The sequence below is a fragment of the Nicotiana tomentosiformis genome, chromosome 3, assembly GCF_000390325.3.
Source record: "Nicotiana tomentosiformis chromosome 3, ASM39032v3, whole genome shotgun sequence".
Lineage (NCBI taxonomy): Eukaryota > Viridiplantae > Streptophyta > Magnoliopsida > Solanales > Solanaceae > Nicotiana > Nicotiana tomentosiformis.
The window spans coordinates 138,837,284-138,859,988 of record NC_090814.1 but is presented as its reverse complement, the minus strand read 5'-3'; the positions used below and the strand labels follow the sequence as shown (position 1 = coordinate 138,859,988).

At 39.2% G+C, this 22,705-nt stretch overlaps 2 protein-coding genes and 1 long non-coding RNA gene across 3 annotated transcripts in view; 1 reads left to right on the top strand and 2 right to left on the bottom strand.

The window, feature by feature from the left end:
* Window positions 1-15,548: 15,548 nt before the first annotated feature.
* On the bottom strand, window positions 15,549-21,076 carry LOC104104165 (L-Ala-D/L-amino acid epimerase). The gene is made up of 7 exons (XM_009612169.4): window positions 20,357-21,076; window positions 18,502-18,612; window positions 18,047-18,263; window positions 17,501-17,834; window positions 17,090-17,151; window positions 16,911-16,983; window positions 15,549-15,792 (listed from the first exon to the last, which is right to left on the bottom strand). Coding segments are annotated over exons 1-7 (1,302 nt in total). The 5' UTR covers window positions 20,861-21,076; the 3' UTR covers window positions 15,549-15,791.
* LOC104104161 (uncharacterized) overlaps window positions 15,549-22,705 on the bottom strand; it is a 28,591-nt gene continuing 21,434 nt past the window's right edge. Inside the window, exon 5 of the mRNA XM_009612165.4 lies at window positions 15,549-15,792. The gene's annotated coding sequence lies outside the window, so the exon portion shown is untranslated. The remainder of the gene's footprint in view (window positions 15,793-22,705) is intronic.
* LOC138907236 (uncharacterized) lies at window positions 15,807-17,772 on the top strand. The gene is made up of 2 exons (XR_011415034.1): window positions 15,807-15,947; window positions 16,299-17,772. It is a non-coding gene; the product is annotated as an uncharacterized lncRNA (long non-coding RNA).

The window sequence follows — 22,705 nt, the reverse complement described above, 5'->3', positions numbered from 1 at the left end:
TTCTTTAGCTCATATTCTAACACTTCTGCATGCAAGAATATTTCGTTAGATTTTGTGAATACCTTTAAGCGATTTTGAGCTAAAACGCAAGTAAAAGAGTGCAAATAAGCAGTCATAATCACTACTTATCAACTCCCCCAAATTTAAGGTTTTGCTTGTCCTCAAGCAATTAAGGCAATTCCCACCTCCACTAGAAAAAGGGCTATTTCAGTTGGCCTAAGGTGAAACAATCACACATCAATTGGGACCAACAATTACCCACGACACGAATGATTTATCAACAATGCAATGATTTGACTTTTTGAGTACCATAGTTCTAATGTAACACTAGAGCATCAAGAGTTAACTTTATTTATCAAGGAAGCTCGCTCTTTCATGTAGGACATTGTGGATCCCAAATTCATCCTCCTTTACTCTCCGTTATCAAATCTCACTTTAGAATGCATCACTCAATTCAAGGATAGTGAAAAGTTTGCTCATCTCTCTCAAAAGAATGTCACAAGTACGGCTTTAAGTACCATATGCTTTCCCTTCGTGTAAATCACCACTAATGCAAGCTCACTCAATTTGAAATCACGTAGGGCTTTTTCTGGATGTAATGAAGGCCTTTTGGATCAAGGTAGGACTTGATGGACTAAAATGGGTTCATCTTTCCTTAAGCACTCTATTTTCTCTTTTTGGCTCATACTTTGTCGACTCTTTGAGTCAATTTCTTTTTCCTCGAGGGAACTAGAGAGACGTAACGTCACTCTTTCTTGATCATGACATTCATTTTTCTCCTTTTCTATTTACTCCATGCCTTTCATCCTTGCTTTTCTTTGAATCCCTTCAACTTTTTACTCTATTCACTTTCTTTTTGGAATTTTTTTTTGCTCTTTCTTTCTTTTCTTTGCCGTCCCTTTTCTTCATTTCTTTCTCTTATTTGAACCTTTATATCACTTTGAAACTCCTCGTCTCTCCCCCAAACTTATGGTTTTGCCAATTGTTTCTCAAGAATGCTAAGGAAAGATCGGGTGCCAAGAGAGGGTCATACCAAACGGATAAAGGCTTGTAACGTGGTTATTGAAAAGAAAAAAGGGCTTAGGCTCAAATGGGTTGACTAGGGATATCACATTGGTAGTCTATTAAGATTTCAAATTTCAAATTGGACCAATGAGAGCCTACAATCATTTCTCAAGCCAAGCTACACTTAGAATTTTGCCTAAAAAAATATTCGGGGCAAGTTCTAGACTATTAGCACAGGTACTTGGACTTGCAATTCAATACCTCACCTCTCATGTTGCTGAATTGATAAAGAGAACAGAGTCGAGGGCCCACAATAACCCTAGTTGAGATTGAGAATCACAAATGGCTCGACTAAACCACTCGATAACTTCTTAAGTCAACACAAGAGTCAAAAGGTCACAACTGGAGCTAATTTCTGCCAACAACTTATATTTAACCATAAGGTCGTGGGTAAATATGTTGGTACCAATTGAAGTATGTTAGAGACCCTTTTATTCATTACTACTATTTTTTGCCTAAACATAAAAGAAAATGGACTCAATCCCTTAAGAAGTTTATCACGCCATCTATCGTTGGGAAGAGCCACCCGGTTAACACAAAATTCACCTTTGGAAAGAACCGTGACATTAAGAAAACCAAAGGTTTATTGTTCACTCAAACGTAAAAAAGAAGCTAACAAATCAAAAAGAAGTTACTAAAATAAATAAGAAGTTATACTACTAAGAAAGACAAACTAAAGAAGCTAAACTACGGAAAGTAAGGCAGATGAATATACAAACCGAGGGGAAAATGAATATAAACATAAAGGGAAAGGGAAGAATATATACATAACCAAAGAGAAAATAAAGATAAAAGAAAAATAGTATACGAGTTATTACAGACCAAATGTTAATGTCAAATCAATCAAAATAGACCACCCCCCGAATAAAAATAAGTATTGTCCCCAATGCTTACCAAAAATAAGAACAAGAAGGGGTAGAGAGTTAAGAGAACTCCCTATGTGGTCTCAGTCTGCATGGCATCCTCAGCACCCTCGGTCTCCTCTAGCTGTATCTCATCATCACCTGGTTGAGGGACAACACGGTTGATGAGCATCTGTATCATCTCCTCAGCGGTGTGGGCAGTCGCAACCGGCTCCTCAGACTGGCCGGCTGCTGCCTCTGGTGCCTCGGGTACTGCTGGTGCTGCCTGTGCTGTTGGAACTGCTGGTGCTGTCTCCATGAGTAAATCCAGTGGTAGATCTCCAACAAATGCAAGCTTGGTAACTGCTGTTGTCAACTTATCCACCGACTTCTTCGAAGCTTGAGACTTCTTCATTTTCTTTACCTGCTTGCCCAACTCCTCAATGACATCCCCATGTTCCACCAGAGTCTCCATAATGGTCTTCTGGTTGTCCAAAATCTTCTTCGATGTTTCCTCCACTGATGGAGGTACATGTGGTGCAGCCTGGGCAGAAGACTGTGCTGCAACAGCACTGGATATGTCAGACAGCTTTGAAGTAGCTGCCTTCATCCAGTTGTTGAGACTTGCCAATGTCTGGGAGACTCGCAGCGCAGTCAGTGGATAAGTAGATGAAGCTGGCACTGATAATGGAGATGATGTTCTGGAAGAAGAAGGTGGGGGCATGTCTGTTGTCCCGGTGGAAGGTCCAGCTATTGTGGAAGGCATAGCATCTGTGGATGGCTCACCAGCTGAATCAGTAACTACTACCATTGGCTCCTCAGACTGGCCAGCGGAAGTACTTGCCTTACCCTTGAACTTCTGGTTGTCAGAACCCTGTAGGTGGTACCATGAGAAAGGCTTCTTGGCCTTTACCTTAGTATCATACTGCCTCGGCTCCACCTTTTGATCATTGAAGTACTCTGTGAGGAAGTTCGGGTAAGGGTAGGATCTTTCATCCTTCTGGACAGCCAAAGTGATGTTGGTTGACATTATAGTACCCACATTGATCGGGTACCCAGCCATAATCGAAGCCACAAGGACTGCTCGGGGAAGTGGGAGGTTGTTCTCATTCAATCACGGGTCAATGCGGCTGCACACGAAAGTCTGCCACCTTTTAGCTTCAAAGTTTAGGGTGGCCGGGACTATGGGAACCCCTGTTGTGAGTCACGTGGGTGGTGGTCCTCTAGCAGCCAAAATCTCAGCCAGCCACAGGCGAGCTGCATCACCCATAGCTAGCTTCTCAAGATACTGAAAAACTTCCACTTCTTCAAACCCCACATACTTGTTCAAGGAGCATGCATCAAACTTGATTTTCAAATTCCGCACTTTGGTTATCTTGGTGCCCTTCTTGATGTGAGCCACGTTTGCATAGAATTTTTTGACCAAGTGATCATTTGCATCTAGGACATTTTGGTTGAACCACTTCCACCCCTTGCGCTCATTGAACTGTCTAAGGACATTTGGATTATGAATATCCAAGTCCTTGAGTAAGAATTGTTGCTCAAGTATGAGCGATCTCTGCGGTCACAATTCCCGGAACATGTTGAAGGCTTTCAAGCTCACGAATCTATCCTCCCACATATCCTTCTTCTTTGTACTCACAAGACCACCCACTTGAGTGTCTCCCCCTCTATCGTCATCCGGGATATCATCACCATCATCAACATTGATTGGTACAGCCGGGGAATGTGAGGAAGAGGGCTCAGAATCATGGCTACCCTCTTCCGAACCTTTAGAAGAACTAGCAGCAGAAGATGATTCATCAACCAAGTGGAATCTACCCGGGACTTGTTGAGATTGGGTGTTAGGTGGGGCTTGGTCAGAGTTTCCCTCAGAAGCTTCCCTAGACGGGAGATACTCACTGGTGTCTGATGATTCAGGGACTCTGTTGGCCGTAGCCTTCTTGCTTATCACTCCTTGGGTGGCTAATGGTAGGTTACTCTTGCTTCGTCCTCGGCCTCGGGAGGGTTCTTCCCTCCCTTTTGATGAATCTCCTCTACCACGTGATGTAACCATTGTCTGCAATTATAACAATAAGAATCAGCTAGAGTCCAGGTTCATAGGACTCAAATACAAGCATGACAGTTGTAGGCCAGTTATGGATAAACAGTCTCAGGAGAGGCAGTGCGGACCGCACAAAAGTGAGTGCGGCCTCAGACTGCCAAGTGCGGACCGAACAAAAGTGAGTGCGGCCGCACAGCCCCAGGTTTAGACTACTGGGTCTCTGATCATTTAGCAGTGCGAACCGCACAATTTCACTGCCGACCGCATATTTTTAAGTGCGGCCCGCACAATTCAAGCACACGAATGCCCTAACATAGAGACAGTGGACCGCACGAAAGTGTGTGCGGTCGCACAATGTGGATTAACACGACACTACTTTACGATTCATACATGTTTTGCAAGAATTAGACATGGCCCTAACAATTAAGCATGATTAGCTATTTACCCAGGCCCTAATTAACAATTATGAATCTACCCACATGATTTCGAGAAAATATGACTAACTATTGACATTTTTAGGCATGAAATTAACCCTAGACGAAAGAACAAAACTAAGAGAAGATGAAAAATCTAAAGATGAAATGAACATCTCAGTAATGAAGGGTGCAGGTGAGAATCTACAGAGATGAAATGCTTGAAGTTTGATAACTAGTAGGGGATGCACTGTGTTTGCTTAGGGCTTGAGAGTTCAGAGATTGTAAAGTGTGAAAAGTATTGAAAATCCCTATTCATAGGTTGACTCGCCGGGCCCAGAACTTACCTGAGTGAGGCCGCACAATTTTGAGTGCGGTCCGCACTCTTTACCTGATCCTTTTAAGAAGTTCTACGATCCGCACAAAAGTGAGTGCGGCCGTAGAATTTGTGCGGACCGCACAATTTTGTGTGCGACCACAAATTGTTAAGGAATTTTGACAGGCCAAACTTCAGAGAACATGCATTTTTGGTCTTCCAGTTGTACGACCGCACAAAGAATTGTGCGGCCGCAGAGTGATTGTGCGGTCTGCATGATTTTGGTGCGGTCCGCACTTTTGTGGCACTTAGCCATTTTTTCTTTCTTAATCCCTGCAATGCACACCCATTCCTGCATATACTTCAAAACTAGTTAGCACAAAACAAAGCATATCTAACAAAGGAGAAAGAGAAAAAGAAAAAGACACATAGGTTGCCTCCCAAGAAGCGCCTGATTTAACGTCGCGCCACGACGCAGATTACCAATCATTTGAAATGAAGGACCGCCACAATGTGGCCATCATCAACCTTGCCAAGATAATATTTAACCTGGTGCCCATTGACTCTAAACACCTCGTCATTCTTATTTTTCAAATTTAGAGCACCAAAGGGGGTTACATTCACCACTTCAAAGGGGCCACTCCATTTTGACTTCAACTTGCCCGGAAACATCCGTAACAGGGAATTGAACAATAGCACAAGATCACCCTCTTTAAATTCCTTGTTGTGGATGTACTTGTCATGGAGGTACTTCATCTTCTCCTTGTAAAGGGACGAGCTTGTGTAGGCATGATACCATAATTAATCAAGCTCATTCAATTGTGACACCTTTAGATTTGCTGCGACATCCCATTCAAGGTTTAACTTCTTCAAAGCCCACATGGCCTTATGCTCAAGTTCAACCGGAAGATGGCATGCCTTCCCGAACACTAACAGGTATAGAGACATCCCGATTGGTGTTTTGTAGGCCGTTCTATAAGCCCAAAGAGCATCATCAAATTTTCTTGACCAATCCGTCCGGTTGGCATTGACTGTCTTTGATAAAATACTCTTTATCTCCCGGTTGGAGACTTCAACTTGTCTGTTTTCTTGAGGATGGTAGGGGGTTGATACTTTGTGAGTGACACCATACTTTGTGAGTAAGGTATCAAAAGTCTTGTTGCAAAAATGAGAACCCCTGTCACTAATAATGGATCTTGGGGTACCAAATATCGTGAAGATGTTCTTTTTTAAGAATGTCACCACACTCCTTGCTTCATTTTTGGGCAAAGCAATGGCCTCAACCCATTTAGATACATAATCCACTGCAACTAGAATGTAGGTGTTCCCACAAGAGCTTACAAACGGACCCATAAAATCAATACCCCACACATCGAAAATATCTATCTCCAAAATGGTGGTGAGAGGCATTTTATTCTTCTTCGAGATCCCACCGGCCCTTTGACATTCATCACACCGCTTGACAAGCTCACTAGCATCCTTGTAGAGAGTAGGCCACTAGAATCCACAACTCAAAACTTTTTTCGCCGTTCTTGCTCCACCATGGTGACCATCATACGGTGAAGAGTGGCAAGCCTCAAGAATACCTATTTGTTCTTCCTCCGGCACACATCGTCAGATCACACCATCGGTACATATCCGGAAAAGATACGGCTCATCCCAATAATAGTCAAGGCAATCCTGTTTGAGCTCCTTCCTTTGGTTTGAAGAGAACTCATTCGGTACAATGCCACTCACAAGATGATTGGAAAAGTCGGCGAACCATGGCATCCCGGTCATAGAAATGGCTAGGAGTTGCTCGTCGGGAAATGAATCATTTATCTCAAGGCCATCATGTGGCATCCCCTCCTCCTCCAATTGGGACAAGTGGTCCGCCACTTGATTCTCACTACCCTTACGGTCTTGAATCTCTAGATCAAACTCTTGCAATAGAAGCACCCACTACATCAACCTTGCCTTAGAATCCTTCTTTCTCATCAAATACCGAAGTGCCGTATGGTCGGTGTGAACAATCACCTTTGTACCCATCAAGTACGGGCGGAACTTCTCCATAGAAATGACAAATGCAAAGAGCCCTTTTTTTGTCACTGTGTAGTTGACTTGGGCATCATTCATTGTCTTGCTTGCATAATAGACCCAATGGAAGAATTTGTTGATACATTGCCCCAACACCGCTCCAAACACCACATCACTTGCGTCACACATGAGCTCAAAAGGCAAGCTCCAATACGGTGTGGTAATAATAGGAGTAGTAGTCAACTTGAACTTAAGCAACTCGAATGCCTTCATGCAATATTCATTGAAATAGAACTTGGCATCCTTCTCCAAATGTTTACACAAAGGGTTCACCACCTTAGAAAAATCCTTGATGAATCGGCGATAGAACCCCACATGACCCAAAAAGCTCCTCACTCCCTTCACGAATGTAGGGGAGGGAGTTTGGAGATCACTTCAACTTTGGCCTTATCAACCTCAATACCATACTTTGAAATCTTGTGAACGAAGATAATGCCTTCCTCGACCATGAAGTGACATTTCTCCCAATTCAAAACCAAGTTAGTTTCCTCATATCTTGCCAATACATTGTCCAAGTTGTTCAAGCAATCATCAAAAGAATTCCCAACGACGGAGAGATCATCCATGAAGACCTCAAGAATATCTTCCACCATATCTGTGAAAATAGCCATCATACACCGTTGAAAAGTCGTTGGTGCATTACATAACCCAAATAGCATCCTCGAGAATGCAAAGGTACCATATGGATAAGTGAAAATGGTCTTCTCTTGGTCCTCAGGAGCAATAAGAATCTGATTGTAGCCGGAGTATCCATCCAGGAAGCAATAAAAAGCATGTCCGGCCAACCACTCCAATATTTGATCAAGAAATGGAAGCGGAAAATGACCTTTCCGAGTGACTTTGTTGAGCTTCCTATAGTCCATGCACACTCTCCACCCGGTGACAGTTCTTGAGGGGATCAATTCATTCTTGTCATTAGTTATCACAGTCATGCCCCCTTTCGTTGGGACACATTGCACCGGAGAAGTCCATGAGCTATCGAAAATAGGGTAAACAACCCCGGCATCCAACCACTTTATGATCTCCTTCTTCACTACTTTTTTTATTGCTTCATTCAATCTTCTTTGATGATCCACGGAGGGTTTGGCATCCTCCTCCAAAATAATCTTGTGCATGCAAAAGGTGGGGCTTATACCCCGAATATCCGCCAATGTCCTACATATAGCTTTCTCCCTCTTTTAAATCACCTCCAAAGTAGAATCTATCTGCACGTTAGTCAAGCAAGAGGAAAGAATAACATGTAAAGTGGAACAAGGGCCAAGAAACTCATACTTGAGATATGAAGGCAAAGGATTTAACTCCAAAGTGGGAGGCTCCTCGATTGAGGGCTTTGTTGGAGGAGTCTTCTGGTTCTCAAGATCTAAGGACAATTTTTGGGGTTCATAAATATATGACCCCATTCCTTGCAAAGCATTGACGCATTCCACAAAGCCTTCCTTTTCATCATCATCATGATTGAGTAACACAGCTTCCAAGGTATCCTCAACATTCATCACAGCACTAGCATCATCAACAATTACTTTGGTCACTAAATCCACGAACGAACATACTTTGTTGCTATTTGGTTGCCTCATCGATTTGCACACATGGAAAACCACCTTTTTGTCACCCACCTAGAAAGTGAGCTCACCGGCTTCCACATCAACAAGAGCCTTCCCCATAGCAAGAAAAGGTCTACCCAAGATAATTGGCACCTCGTAGTCAACCTCACAATCAAGGATCACAAAGTCCGCAGGAAGGATGAACTTATCAACTCGGACTAACACATCATCAATAATTCCCAATGGCATCTTCATAGTCCGATCCACCATTTGCAGCCTCATAGATGTGGGTCTTGGTTTCCCAATTCCCAAAGTTTTGAACACATAGTAGGGCATCAAGTTGATACTTGCCCCCAAATTATATAAAGCTTTAGCAAAGTCGGCGCTCCCAATAGTGCAAGGAATTGTGAAAGCACCCGGATCTTCCAATTTCGGAGCCATTGAGTGCACAATAGCACTCACTTGATGTGTCATCTTGATAGTTTCACAATTCATCGACCTCTTCTTGGTGACCAAGTCCTTCATGAACTTTGCATAACCCGGCATTTGTTCCAATGCCTCAACCAATAGTACATTGATAGACAAGCTTTTCATCATGTCAATAAACATTTTGAATTGGTTCTCACTATTTTGCTTTGCAAGCCTCTGAGGGTATGGAGGAGGAGGCCTTGGTATTGGTGCCTTAGCCTTTGGCACTACCGGTTCTGGTATGTCAATCATGTGCTCTCTAGACGGGTTCACCTCTTCTTGCGTATCCTCCACATTTTCATCAATATCAATTCTCACTTCGTCATTAGCTTGAACCACATTGCTTGAAATTTCATCTTCTTGAACTACAACATCATCATCCACAATTCTTCTTTGATTTGAGGTGGTTGCATCTCCATATTTTCCACTTCTCGTAGTTACGGCCATAGCATGTCCCATATTACTTCCCCCCTTTGGGTTCACCACCGTATCACTTAGTAGTGCTCCCTTAGGATGAGTGTTCAATACTTGTGAGATTTGGCCAAGTTGAACCTCCAAATTATGGATTGAAGTATTGTGGGAGGCTAATTGAGCATCAGAGTCGGCATTTTTCTCCATCATTTCTTTAAACATACTTCCAATCCGTCCCATCTCATTGTTAGAAGAGTTTGGGCCTTGAGAAGGATAGGGAGGTGGATTGCTCGGTTGTTAGAACATATGGAGCCTTTGAAAACCCGACCCCCGGTTGTTGTTGTTCCACCCTCCTTGATTACCTCCCCAATTACTTTGATTGTTTCCACTCCAATTGCCTTGGTTTCCTTGATTATTCCAATTGCTTTGATTGTTGTTGCCACCACTCCAATTGCCTTGGTGGCCTTGGTTGTTCCAATTTCCTTGAGTTCCTTGTGATCTCCATTGTTGTTGATTTTTAGCATTGTTTCTTTGACCTTGATAATTGTTGACGTATTGCACTTCTTCTTCTTGCTCATTATACAAATCACCTTGGTCATACCCACTATCATCTTTCATGAATTGTTCCAGACGGCTTTGCCCTTGTTGACCTTTTTGCCGTCTCATGTTCATCATCATATTTACACCTTCCATCGCATTCACTTGTTTCGGCCTTTGAATTTGTTGCAGCTGAGCTTTGGCCAATTGGTTCATTGCGGTTGTTAACTCTGCGATAGCTTGCCCATGATCATGTAGTTCCTTGTGTAGGTGGATGACATTGGGGTTACCTTGCGGAACATTGGCCCTACTTTGCCATGCCGATGAGGTATCCGCTATCTCATCCAAAATTTCACAAGCTTAGACATAAGGTGTGTTCATGAAGTTTCCGCCGGTGAGTTGATTTACCACACATTGATTTGTTGTGTCGATCCCCCTGTAGAAGGTTTGTTGGATCATGGCCTCGGTCATATCATTATTCGGGCACTCGTTAACCATTGTACGATATCTTTCCCAAATCTCATGCAATGGCTCATTGGGCTCTTGCTTGAACGCTAGAATTTCATCCCATAGTGCAGCCATGTGCCCCGGAGAGAAGAATTTGGCAATGAATTTTTCGGCCAACTCATCCCATGTATGGATGAAATGATTGGGCAATCTCTCTAACCACTCCAATGTTTTTCCCCGTAAAGAGAAAGGAAATAGCCTCAACCTCAGCGCGTCCTCAGAAACATTGGTTTGCTTGCTCCCCCAACAAGTATCGACGAATCCCTTGAGATGCTTGTAAGAATTTTGATTGGGAGCCCCGGTGAAGAATCCACGTTGCTCAAGTAGTGTAAGCATCACGTTGGTGATTTGGAAGTTGCCCGCCCTAATGCGGGGCAGGACTATAGCACTTGCATAACCCTCGTTCGGCAACACCCGGTGCGCTACCGCTCTTGGTGGAGGTGGGGGAGGGACGGGAATATTATCATTAGGAGGTCGGCCTCGCCTATTAACCTCATCTCCTTGATCATCGTCCACTTTCTCCCCCAATGATAAATTACCAATGGGCTCATTGTTGAGAGCCATTCTCGTACCTATAAGCAATTAAAAAACAAAATTACTGACTCGGAAGGAAAAGAAGACAAATCACACAAAAACCTAGATATATAGCTAAATTTGTTTAACTCCCCGACAACGGCATCAAAAATTGATGTCGCCCAAACTCACACTACAAATATAGGTAGTGAGGCGATCAAAGTAATAATAAAACCCAACGCAAGTCGGGGTCGAATCGTTAGGGAGTTAGAACTGGGATTAGGTATATATTTAGTGTAATTGTACAATATACCTTAGATTACACTTCCACATTCTTGTTTGTTGTTTCTACTTCTACTTTAAACTATTGATTGCAATTATAAAACTAGGAGACAATATTTTTGGTTTTGGTTGTTTTTCAAATGATAAAAGATCTAGGGTCGTGACTTCCACCTAGGTAGTTACCTAATGTGTTGAAAACTCTAGGACAAGCATGATTGGTCGGGGTTGTAATATAGCAATCACACACAATTACCCACTATATACCTCTCGGTAGTTTGAGTGGTTTTGTCCAATTTGACTTTTTCAAGTTCAAATGGGTATTGCACAAAACAAGTGATAAATGCTCAAGTCGGGTCTTACTATCTCTAAATTCAACCCTTTAATTAGGGCTATCAATTTCTTGAATTCACCCCAATTTCTTGTTAGCTAAGTTTTCCTAGACTTAGTCTCTCTTTCTCAAGTAGAGACTAAGTCAATTAGGAATGAATCAATATTTGCAACAATTAATTTTTGAATTCAAGCAAGAACTAGGCTAAATATCACTAACTCAACCACAAACAAGTCCTAAATCAAACACCCATTAAGTACCCACACTAGGGTTGGGCCACATCTCTAGCTAGAAATTTAGCTACACATGAAAAATGAAGAAATACAAGAATTTAAGATAGAATGCATAATAATTGATTAGGGAAAGAAAATCTAATGTTTAGAAGCTAATCTAGTACAATATTACTCAAAACAGTAAAGATAAACGGCTCAGGTGCTCTCCCAAAATAAAACTTACCCTAAAAATGACAAAACGTTCTATTTATACTAAGCTGAAAATATCTGACAAAAATGCCCATGCGGAGGTTGTGCGGCTGCATAATTATGTGTGCGGTCTGCACAACGAGACTTGGCTTGACAGGTTCCAGTTTCGCGGCCGCACAATTCTGGATTGCAGCCGCACTCCTTCAACTACTGCGGATGCACATTTGTGAGTGCAGCCGCACTCTTGCTTCTGCGGCCACACAATTATACTGCGGTCCTCACTCCTTGATCTTAGGCTCTGGCTGTGTGAGACTTCTGCGGACCGCATAAAAATGAGTGCGGCCGCGCTCTTGATTATACGGCCGCATAAAAATGGTGCGGTTCGCATTTCTTCTTGAACTTGAAATCCATCTCTCAGATCTTTGTCTTCTGCGGCCGCACCAGAATTGTACAGTCTGCACTTTACATGTCGTTTCTTGTCAGAGGTTTCCTTCATTATTTACGGCCACACTCAATATTGTGTGGTCCGCACAGTGTTCTTTTAGCCTTGTTTTTGTCCTTCTCCAATATTACTCCTTCTTGAGTTGATTTTCATTTCTTTAGCTCATATTCTAACACTCCTACAAACAAGCATATTTCGTTAGATTTCGGGAATACCTTTAAGCGATTTTGAGCTAAAACGCAAGTAAAAGAGTGCAAATAATAGTCAAAATCCCTACTTATTACCCGCTCCGTCAGATCGGGGGCAAAAATGGTTAGGTCCTGGCAACGACAGTCTTCCTTCACAACAGGAATGCTAGAAGGACAGATGGAAGAAGGATACCTACTAACGGGCCATGTACGAGAGCTACCAGAAGAAATTTCTCTTCGAAGTCTTTTGTTGTAACAAGACTTCTAGGGATAATGGTGCCCACTATTGGAGGAAAAGAGTCATCGATTTTGTTCTTGTTCTTTGAAGAAAAAGCCATTATATGGAAGAAGAAAAAGCTTTTTCATTTGAAGAGAGTTGGAGAAAGGTTGAAGAACAAGATGCAAGTCGAATAAAGAGAGTTTGGAGAGTTATGGAGTATGAATGAAAGAGGTTGATGCGTATAAGTAAAGGTTTAGGTGGCTAAATTTGTGGCCATGATTACCTCGATAACCGGTAAAAGTTATGCTGAATCGTGGGATGACGCGTGTTCCGGACATTAAATGTGGAGAGATGTGCGTCTAATCAACCGTCAGAAGCTTTTCAGGAGGAATCATAGTAATTCCCGTCAAAAAGAGTGCTTTTACCAACTTTCCGGTGACACAAAGTTATGTCACCGGAAAGCAGGGGGACTATCTGTATAAGGAAAAATGTGCTATGTTACGTGGCCATCCAAAAGAGGGACACGTAGAACCTAAGACAGGAGATAGCTAAAATCGAAGGCAATTTTCTCGTCTGTCACCGGAAAGAATAACGCTCGTAAAGATGCAATAAATACCCTCCGTCCGATAGCATTTAATAGAGAATATTTCACAGCATTTAGTGTGCTGCCCGTTACAGAGAATTTATGCTCAGCATTACACCTTCTTCAATAGCCCTCATAATTGACATTAAAGAAGGACATGAACCTAGGACCTTGTTCCCTAGGTGCATCTATAAATAGTGAGCTATGTTATCATTGTAAATGACAAGATTTTCCTGGCAAACTTACGCTATAATCAATAAAAAGCTTCATACAATTTTACTTTCTTGTTCCTTGGTTTCATCACTGTTGTGCCCGAAAACTCTACTCCTGAATCATTGTTCATCGTGATTTTATCTTCATTTCAAGGCTAAGTATTGTGCATTTCTTTAATTATTTTATTATTTTAGGACCAAATTAATTCACTTGTCTAGAAATCACGTATAAATTCAACTGTACCGTTGTACGGGTAATCAACTTTATAAAAGAAATTGTCCCAAAAAAAATTAGCCTTTGTTAAGATAGGGAGAACTAATGCATATATTCAAAAAAATAAGTATAATTTAGATGAAATTGTGCGTAATTGAGAGAGAGCTATTACACTATCCGACTATAAAGGAGGAGGGCAAAGAATTGATGGTAATTATATGATTTGATTATCGATTGACTTTTCATATTCTTTTTTGCCAAAAAAAAAAACTCTTTCTCTTCCATTTATTTCCTCCTTTACACATCTCTCTTTCTCAATGTGAGTCCCTTGCCTGCTCTCATTCTACGTACTACTCCCTTCGTTTCAAATTAGATGAGATACTTTACTTTTTGGTCTCTTTCAAAATAAATAACATATTTTTAAATTTGGAAATAATTCAACTTTAAACTCTTCATTTTACTCATTTTATCATTAATGAGAAGTTTTTATAACCACACAAATGTCATGACCCCACAAAACTTTTACCCCTTAAGCTTTTAAGACCACAAGTTTCAAAAAAAAAAAAAAATTTCTTAAACTTCGTGTCGAGTGAATCTATCTCATCTAAATTGAAACAGAGGGAGTAATACTTTGCAACTCTTTATATTTTCCTTCATCCCTTTTCCTTATTGCATATGCAGAACAGAGCCAACACAAGCACCACAAAATACTCGTAAGCTCTTTAACCTAAGGCATTCGAAACTTTGAAACGTGGTGGAGAGGACATTTGATGTTTTGGGAAAAAGATTCCATTATTATTCAATACATATTTTAAAAAAATATATGTATTTTAAATACCTATATATATTCCCATCGGAGAAAATGGTTCAACATAACCTTTTACAATTTGAATAAAAAAAAATGATTCTACAAAAATCTTATGTCTCTTATTTTCAGATCTCTTACGTGTAAAAATAAGGATTTCAGAACTATTTGACATAGAACAAAAAGAGAAACTTGCAATGGGCCACACAAAAAATTTGACTCTGTATTTGTCACACGCTAAAGCTTATTTACATGTTCGTCTGAAAAAAGTTCTCAAAATTTCTGCTAATTAGCTTTTATTAAAAAAAAAAATCAAACTATATAAATACACTTGTTCAACCGAATATGGCACTGGAAATTACACTATAATTACATTATATCTGACAAGAAGATCATTGTAATCCAAACAGGACCTTAGATTTCTCTCCATTTCTAGTTCCAGAACAACATTAACTATTTTACTATTTCAGCTTAGTTTAGCTTTACCTCTGTACAGCCATTTGCCTTTCCACATTCGTTTAGTTTAACTTGACGTTTTGCTTTCAATTTCTTTGGTTATCATTTTCTTTTTAAGACAAGTAAAATCAAATTCACAAGCTTACAAACAAGAAGACTGATAAGTACTCTAGTCTACCGAAGAAAGTTGAAATGAAAAAAGGGAAGTTAAGAATGAAGAGAGAATTCCCTTGTCTCAGAGCGATTTCTTGGCAAAGGCTACCTGAAAAGGTAAGCACTATAAGGAAACTTGAACAAGAAAAGTACATTAGAGCAATTTTTTATTTTTTATTTTTTGGCAAAACGGGATTTTTTTAATTATTTTACTAGTATTTGTTTTGTGTTGCTTGGACCAAACAACTGCTTTAACCTATCAATACTAGTGTATGTACAGGTTCTTGGTGGGGCAACAATCATACTGTTGGTACAAAAACTCTAACATCCAACACCTATAACTGTGTTCTTGCAGAGGTCATATATAGCTTCAAGTTGATTGCCACACTTAGGCATACATCTTATCTTGAGTTCCTAATCCTTCACTTTTACATTGGAATTGTCTGGTTTATGTCCAGACATAGATGCTTAGAAGAATTACTAGTAGTAACAAATTAGTAATAAGAGTGATTCAGGCTATATCTGTTGACATAAAATTGTCAAAGAGAATATCAAGCAAGTCTGTTCTCACTAACAAAAATTTCATAGACAATCAGGCATTTACAAATTTGTTCACCCCAAAGATTGGATCTTTTAGTATTGTGTTTCAGCGATTGGCACATACACGTTCAAAAATGACAGCAACTAATACTCATGGATGGTTGGCTGTTGCAAATGACAATCTGGAGAAGAGAGCAGACTCCACTTCTAATTTCTGCAGGGAATTTCAAACGTTAGAGCACATAGATTAATTTCATACAAACTTAGATTAAAAGGTCAAGATGAACTCTATGATTTAAGAGTAAAACCACATATATCAAGTCACTTGTCCGAAGGTATCTAAAGTTATCAAGGTCTAGCTAGACAAATGTTAGAAATATGCTTTAAAAGCTGCTCTCAGTAAAATTATTTTACTGTTTCAGCTTAAGAGTTATTTACTGCAGTAATTTAGTTTGAATTTGAAATAATTTTGAACTAGTCTTTAGGAGTGAACTAGTCTCTAGGAGTTTGTTACTTTCAGCAGATTGTGTTGATTTTTAGGTCTTTTAAGTTAGTATTTCTCTTATAAATTGTAGTTCAAATGCAGTAAAATAATATAGAATTTCCAGCTTCATTTCTTTAGAGTTCCTTTTACATCTATTCCAGTATATTCCTTTTATTTTCCTGTCATTTTCCCCTGTTATTTCCCTTAGTTTCTTTTATCAAAAACCAACAACAAAGCATGTTGAAAACTTGAACCATGTTATCACTGAAACAAAATTTCAAGGAGTCCAAATCAGGAAAAGGCAAGCATAAAAATTTGAGCGATCAGTCTTGCTATTCGGCCAAGGAAAATTAGGCTATCATAATTCAAGCTGGTGCCAATTTTTGGATATGAATGGAAAAGCAAAATTCAGATATGAATTGCATCCACATGTAATGCAGGAAAGAACTTTATTTTTAAGAAGATACACTCCATTAATTGGTCCCCTCTTTTTGCAAATGGCAATATGATACTCCTTAACTAATTGGATCACCAAGTCTAAGACTACGTCATATTATCCTTTATTTACCTTGCCTGAGTTAACAGGTGTGGGTCCTTCATGAACTCACACCCGTACTTGACATGTATCGGTAAGCAAGTGTGTGACCGTGAAATAAATAGTAAGGGAGCATAAACGTATCATATACTTTCAGTTTTGTTCATCATATAGAACAACCATTCTGGTTTGCACCAGTAATAAGATGAAATATGTAAAATTGGCACATCACTCTAATAATCATGTCTACTTAATATTGCTATAGAGAACAAAACATGGTTACTTCACAGTTTAATGTCAAAATCAAACTTACCATGCTATACTGTCCCAATGAAGAAAACCGCCGTGCCCTCTAGCATTCGAGAAGTTGTAATCAGGTCCAGAAACTGGGCACATAAAGAAGTGATAGATGCATTAGAAGAAAAAAAAAACTACAAAACAAAGAGCCATTTGAGTCATAGGTGAAAGTTCCAAGCAAAGGCAGCAAAATACCTTCATAACCCCCAAAAACTGGATCCTCTGCCAACAAAAGGGGTGTGTCTAGGTCAACAAATCTGTGGGAATTAAAGTACTAAATTAGAGACTATGCGTTTGAATTGCATAACCAAGTGAATACCAATCAAAATGGAAAACAATATAACCATGATTAGGCGTAGTGTTTGCCTGAACGTAACATGGACATACTGATCTCAACTTTAATGAAAATACTCTCACAGAATTGATCGAGTGATAGAATAGTCCAAATTGTTCAACCCCAGGATTTGATTAATACCATGTTGAGTTTGGGTGATACAGACAAGGTGAGGAGAGCGGAAGTAATACTATTTTTCCCAGCATGATGGATTTATTATGATTTTGATAAAAGCAGGTTATTTTTCCAGAGAAATTTCAACAGAAGCTTACTTGAAACATCCAAGTCCAGCAGCTAGATGACCAGCAAAGCCCATGGCAAGTCTGGTTTCAACCATACCACCAATCATCAAATTTAAGCCCACGGATCTCGCCAAGTCAATAATTTCGAGAGCCCCAAGCACCCCCACTTTGGCAAGCTTAATATTAATGACATCAGCAAGACTTTCTTGCACTATCTTTTTAGCATCAGCCAAACTTCGACAGCTTTCATCAGCAGCAACAGATACCCCATATTTATCCTTTGCAATCTGACTAACATGTCCAAGACCTTCCCAATTGTCTCTATGAACAGGTTGTTCAAAGAGCACCGGTGTCACCTCCATTTCTGATAGGAAACCAGAGATTAGTGATTTTCTCTTTAGTGCAGATAATAATGTTTCGGAGCAACTGAAAGAGACTAATCTAGCATGAAGATATGTCTAGCATATCAGAGGGAAGAAATATGAGATTTATAAATTCTGTATTATTCCTCTGTTGATACAGATAAGGGGAAATTTGATCTAGATTATTAATACTTAAATAAAAAGAGTACTCTACCATACAACTTTTCCAGGACTTTAATAGCTTCTTGTGCGGTGTAACCTTCATTAGCATCCAAGATAAACAAGCAATCAGGATGTGCTGCACGTATGGATTGAAGAACTTCAATGTCTCCGTTCAAATTCTTGCCCACCTTAAGCTTTAAGGTCTTGAAACCTTGTTTACGATACTTTGAAGCCAGTTCAAAAGCTTCCATGGGTGAAACTATCGGAATCTACAATAAGTTGGTCACTGAGATCAATTTAAATACGTCTATGGCAGTTCTTAATTTCTACTATAATTTTCTTCAGTAAGAATTTCTTGCTAAATATGGTTTCTAGTTAGCATATGTTTGATGGCATTGTTGTAACTTGAGAGCAATGTTTGAGGCAGCAAGTACTTGGAAAGCAACAGAGGTGGAAATTTACTGTGAATTGTCAACTAAAGCAGAATAAGAAAGGAAAAGCCTTAACTGTAATGTCAGTAGATATTGAATTAGATACTCCACCAAATAGTCTCCATAAAGGTATTCCAATGCTGTTCGCCGCTGCATCAATCAGTGCCATCTCAACTCCTGCCCTGACCTTCAATCAAGTTATCATTTGAATCAGTATCACACAAGTTTTCAGTTTACAAAGATGAATTTGAAAGATAAGAATCCACATATTTAAAAGTATATAAAGACTCAAGGTAGCTCGTCTAGTCATCCTGTGGAAACCATGATGTCCAAGCTGGAGGCACCAGGCTATTGTAAACACACAAGTACATGTTCGGTCCAGTGTATTAAGAAAGATCCATCACAATATGAAAAGATAACTAGTGTAGAAAGGGTTCTGCCACATGACGTCGCCAAAGGCCAAAAAAAGATCCTGACTGAAGGTAAGCCAAAAGAATGATGCGAGAATCAGCTACATATCAGAAACTTGCAAACTTCGAATCAGCTATACAACGTCTTTAAGTAAAAATCTCAGACTAGGAAGAAACATGCATGCTAGTTGTGTATGTCCTTTCGGAGGATAACTGTCTCTCAATTCCCTTTCCGTTTCCAGTTTCGCCAAGTCAGAATTCTACGCCTTCCCTGCCCTACCCCCTAAACTCTGAAACCAACTGCGAATGTATATAAGCTGGAAAAAAGGTCTATTGAATTGTTACAGTAACAAAGGCAGCCCTCCACTCGATAGCCATTGTATTAAAGAAGATAAATTAACTCCATTTTCAGCAATCTTATATGTCACTTAGACCAAGAGAAAATAACATAAAAACAGATAAGCCAAAGGCGGATCTAGGATATAAATTTTAGGGGTTCGGTTTTTAGTTCTTACTATTGCACCCATTACACTTTTGGAATTATAAGTTCAAAATTAATTTTTTTAAATAGTAACTTTCATAGATATATATTTATACTCTATTTCGAAAACGTTAGGGATTAGTTGATCTCATTGACTATATGTTACATCATCCACTGCTACTAGTTTTAATATACACATTTCATTTAATCAAATTAAGATATTACGGTGACAAAAGAAGAATAGGAATTACAATGTGTGAAAATTTTGAATAAATAAACCAAACAAAGAAAGAAAAGAAAGTACTTAATTAATACCGGGTATGTTGTTGTAATACACAAAAAGTGATGTCAGACATGCCCATCTCCCCTGGGGCCTAGTTCTAGAAAATGAATAGGAAAAAAACAACAAAATTGACATAAGGTTGAACTCACAATCTCACCTAGAGAGGTGCACCCAATAATCATCTCATGATATGATACTTTGAGATAGGGTGCACACACATAAATTTAAGCATTTTTAAGAAAATATAACATTAGTATACACATCTACGAAGGGGAGCGTGGGTCCCATGGAACCCCCCTAGATACGCCAATAAGCCTATAACATTCAATGTTATGTTGACCTTTGAGTTTCAATCCTGAGAACCAATTCCATGATAAACTTAAAATGGTAAAGTAAAAGAATTTCATAGTTCTGTTTAAGATAACAAACTAACATCAAAGTTAAAGAACTGCTTGTGTCAGAGAAAATAGTGTGTAAAATTTTCAGTTATCGCACTGCTAGTCAGAAAAAAACAACTCCAGTTCCCTATGGAACATAGTAAACAACTGACACAAAACTAAATTAGTACTACCTACTAGATTGAACAAAAAAAGGAGGACCATAGACCCAAAGCCAAAACGAAAAAAAATCAAACACTGTATCAATATTAGAACAAACACTAAACGGAGTTAAACACTAAACCCCATAAAGGAAGAAAAAAACACTTTATTGCACAATCCATAATGACAAAGTAAAAGAAACTACTGGTATAACTCACAGAAGCAAAATCATGGCCAGGGAGCACATCTCCAATTTTTGTTAGTGCAAGATTTAAAGTCATTTCAGGACTCTGCCTCAAAAACTCACAAGCTTCAGCTGCTTTAGCTAAGGCTGTGGGCTGATCCTCTGCAGTTACAAAAGGAAGAATAGGAGCCTCACCCCACCCAACACAACCATTACTCAACTCTATCCTTATAGCTACGTTTTCCACTTTGTCCAATCTTGATGAGGCGATTGTAAAAGGAGCAATCAGTGGCACATTCAGTGGTCTTCCTTCCGCTTTGTGAACATCAATAGTCACTGTTTCCATCAAATTCTTGAACCCAAAATTTGTGGGTGTCAACGTTGGCATAGCTGCAGCCATGCAAGCAGAGATGGTTTTTTTGGGATTCTTGAAATTGAGTGAAAAGATTGGAGTTTTGGACAATTGGGTATATACTGATGTAGAGGAGTGACGAAAGCTATGGGATTGGAAGTTTTGAGAAAGCCTAATTCGACCCATTTCCTATGAAGATCAGTGATACTGAGTTTGAGTGTTTCTGATTGGTCTTTATTGGGCAGAAAAGGAAAGATTTCAAGAATTGACATAGTGAGTTTAGTAATTTGTTCTTGTAGTTGTCTCCCCAGCTGACTGTGAGTGAAAGGGTGGTGGGTTTATTTTATTTGGAAAATGTCAGTTCTTTAATCCTCTATTGCAAGGTCGGATCTATTCTATGTTGGGAGAAATTCTTGGACTTCCTTTTGTCGTATATTTCTTGTTTTGTTATATTGGGGTTGGTGGAGAAAACCGGCTTGCCTTTTGAAAACTGGTGTCTTTGTATGAAACAACAAACAAACACAAACCAAATTTAATTACACAAATGGGTCCGGAGATGATGGTGACAATTTTCTGGAAAAAAAATAGTGTCTTTGTATGTCTTACTAATATTTTGACTAGTATATACATTAAAATCAAATAATTGAGGTGTTAGATCGAATGGTCGAAATTCATTCACTTTTAATCCGAGGTGTGGGACTAAAAGTTGGAATTTGGACTTTTGATGTATAAAAGTTGGAATTTATTTTTATGAACCCTATCTAGGAACTATCGGAATTGAACCGCCTTCCTAGATCCGAGTATACTCTACACAAATCATAATGAGTACATTACAAGTATAAGGAACTTAACTCCCATAAGGTCTATATTTATTCGTTATAGCTGGTAAGCTATGTTATTTTCAAGATTATAAATTATACCTTAGTCAATTATAATTAGTCACATTAATAAAATTAGAATTAAAAAAAACATGCTGACAATAATGTCTACTCCCACATCAATGACAAAGCTAAAATCCAATGACAAGCAAGTAAACATAGTAGTCTTCTGGTTTCTATGGGGAATTTTTAATTCATGAAAACTTGACAGCTAGCAATGTTTATTATTCTTTGTTGATTCCCCAATAATATTTTCTCAAAATAGATCAGCCATCATTTTTAGCAAGATTTAATAATGCTCACATGAAAGTAGTCCAACGTGATACTCAGCAGTAGTTAGTAGCATATTATATATAGGATGTCTCTTGGATGCTTCCTAGGGTTATTTCCTAGCAACTACTTAATACAGTTCATATCCCTATTTGATCTCCAAAGGGTGAATTTAGTGGCAGTCCATTGGTGCTTTCTTACTAAGCATTTTCTAAGTTCTTGTCTTTATTGAAAAGCATAAAAGTTTAAACTTTTCTACAACAAGAAAATTCAATTCCAAATATTATGATTTTTGCTACTCCGTACATCAAAGACATAGTCCACATCTCGTCCTTACTAGTGTATGCACTCTTTTGTTAAATTATCAAAATCTAGAAAGGCTCAGGCAACTTCTTGGCGAACAAAAGCAGCAATCTTTGCTGCAACTATATGATATGTTTAGTAGAAAATGTTAAAAACTTCAAGTACTCAAATTAATATTTGAGTGGGACAGGCTTATATGAAACAACATGTTTGGGATTTTAAGCTTGTGTAGCTTAAAGGGGTGAATGAGAAATGGAGAAAAAATAAAATATTTGAGTTTCCCTCCTTGGCAAAGGGACATTGTCTCATATTGGAGGAAGAAAAGGCTTTTGATGGGTATATATATAACTGCTCTTCTTCTAGTTCTTAAAGAGTTAAGAAGAAGGCAAGCCTCACGCCGTCGTCGTCGCTCACTCGGCTCGGATTCGGATTCGGTCAAAGATTGATTGATTAATCTTTTTGGACAAATTTCCTTTCAATTATTTAATTAATTAATTAAATAATTAACGAAAAATTTAATAAAGATTGCAAACCTTTTCAAAAACAATGCCAGCAACTCTATAAATATACTTTGAATCTC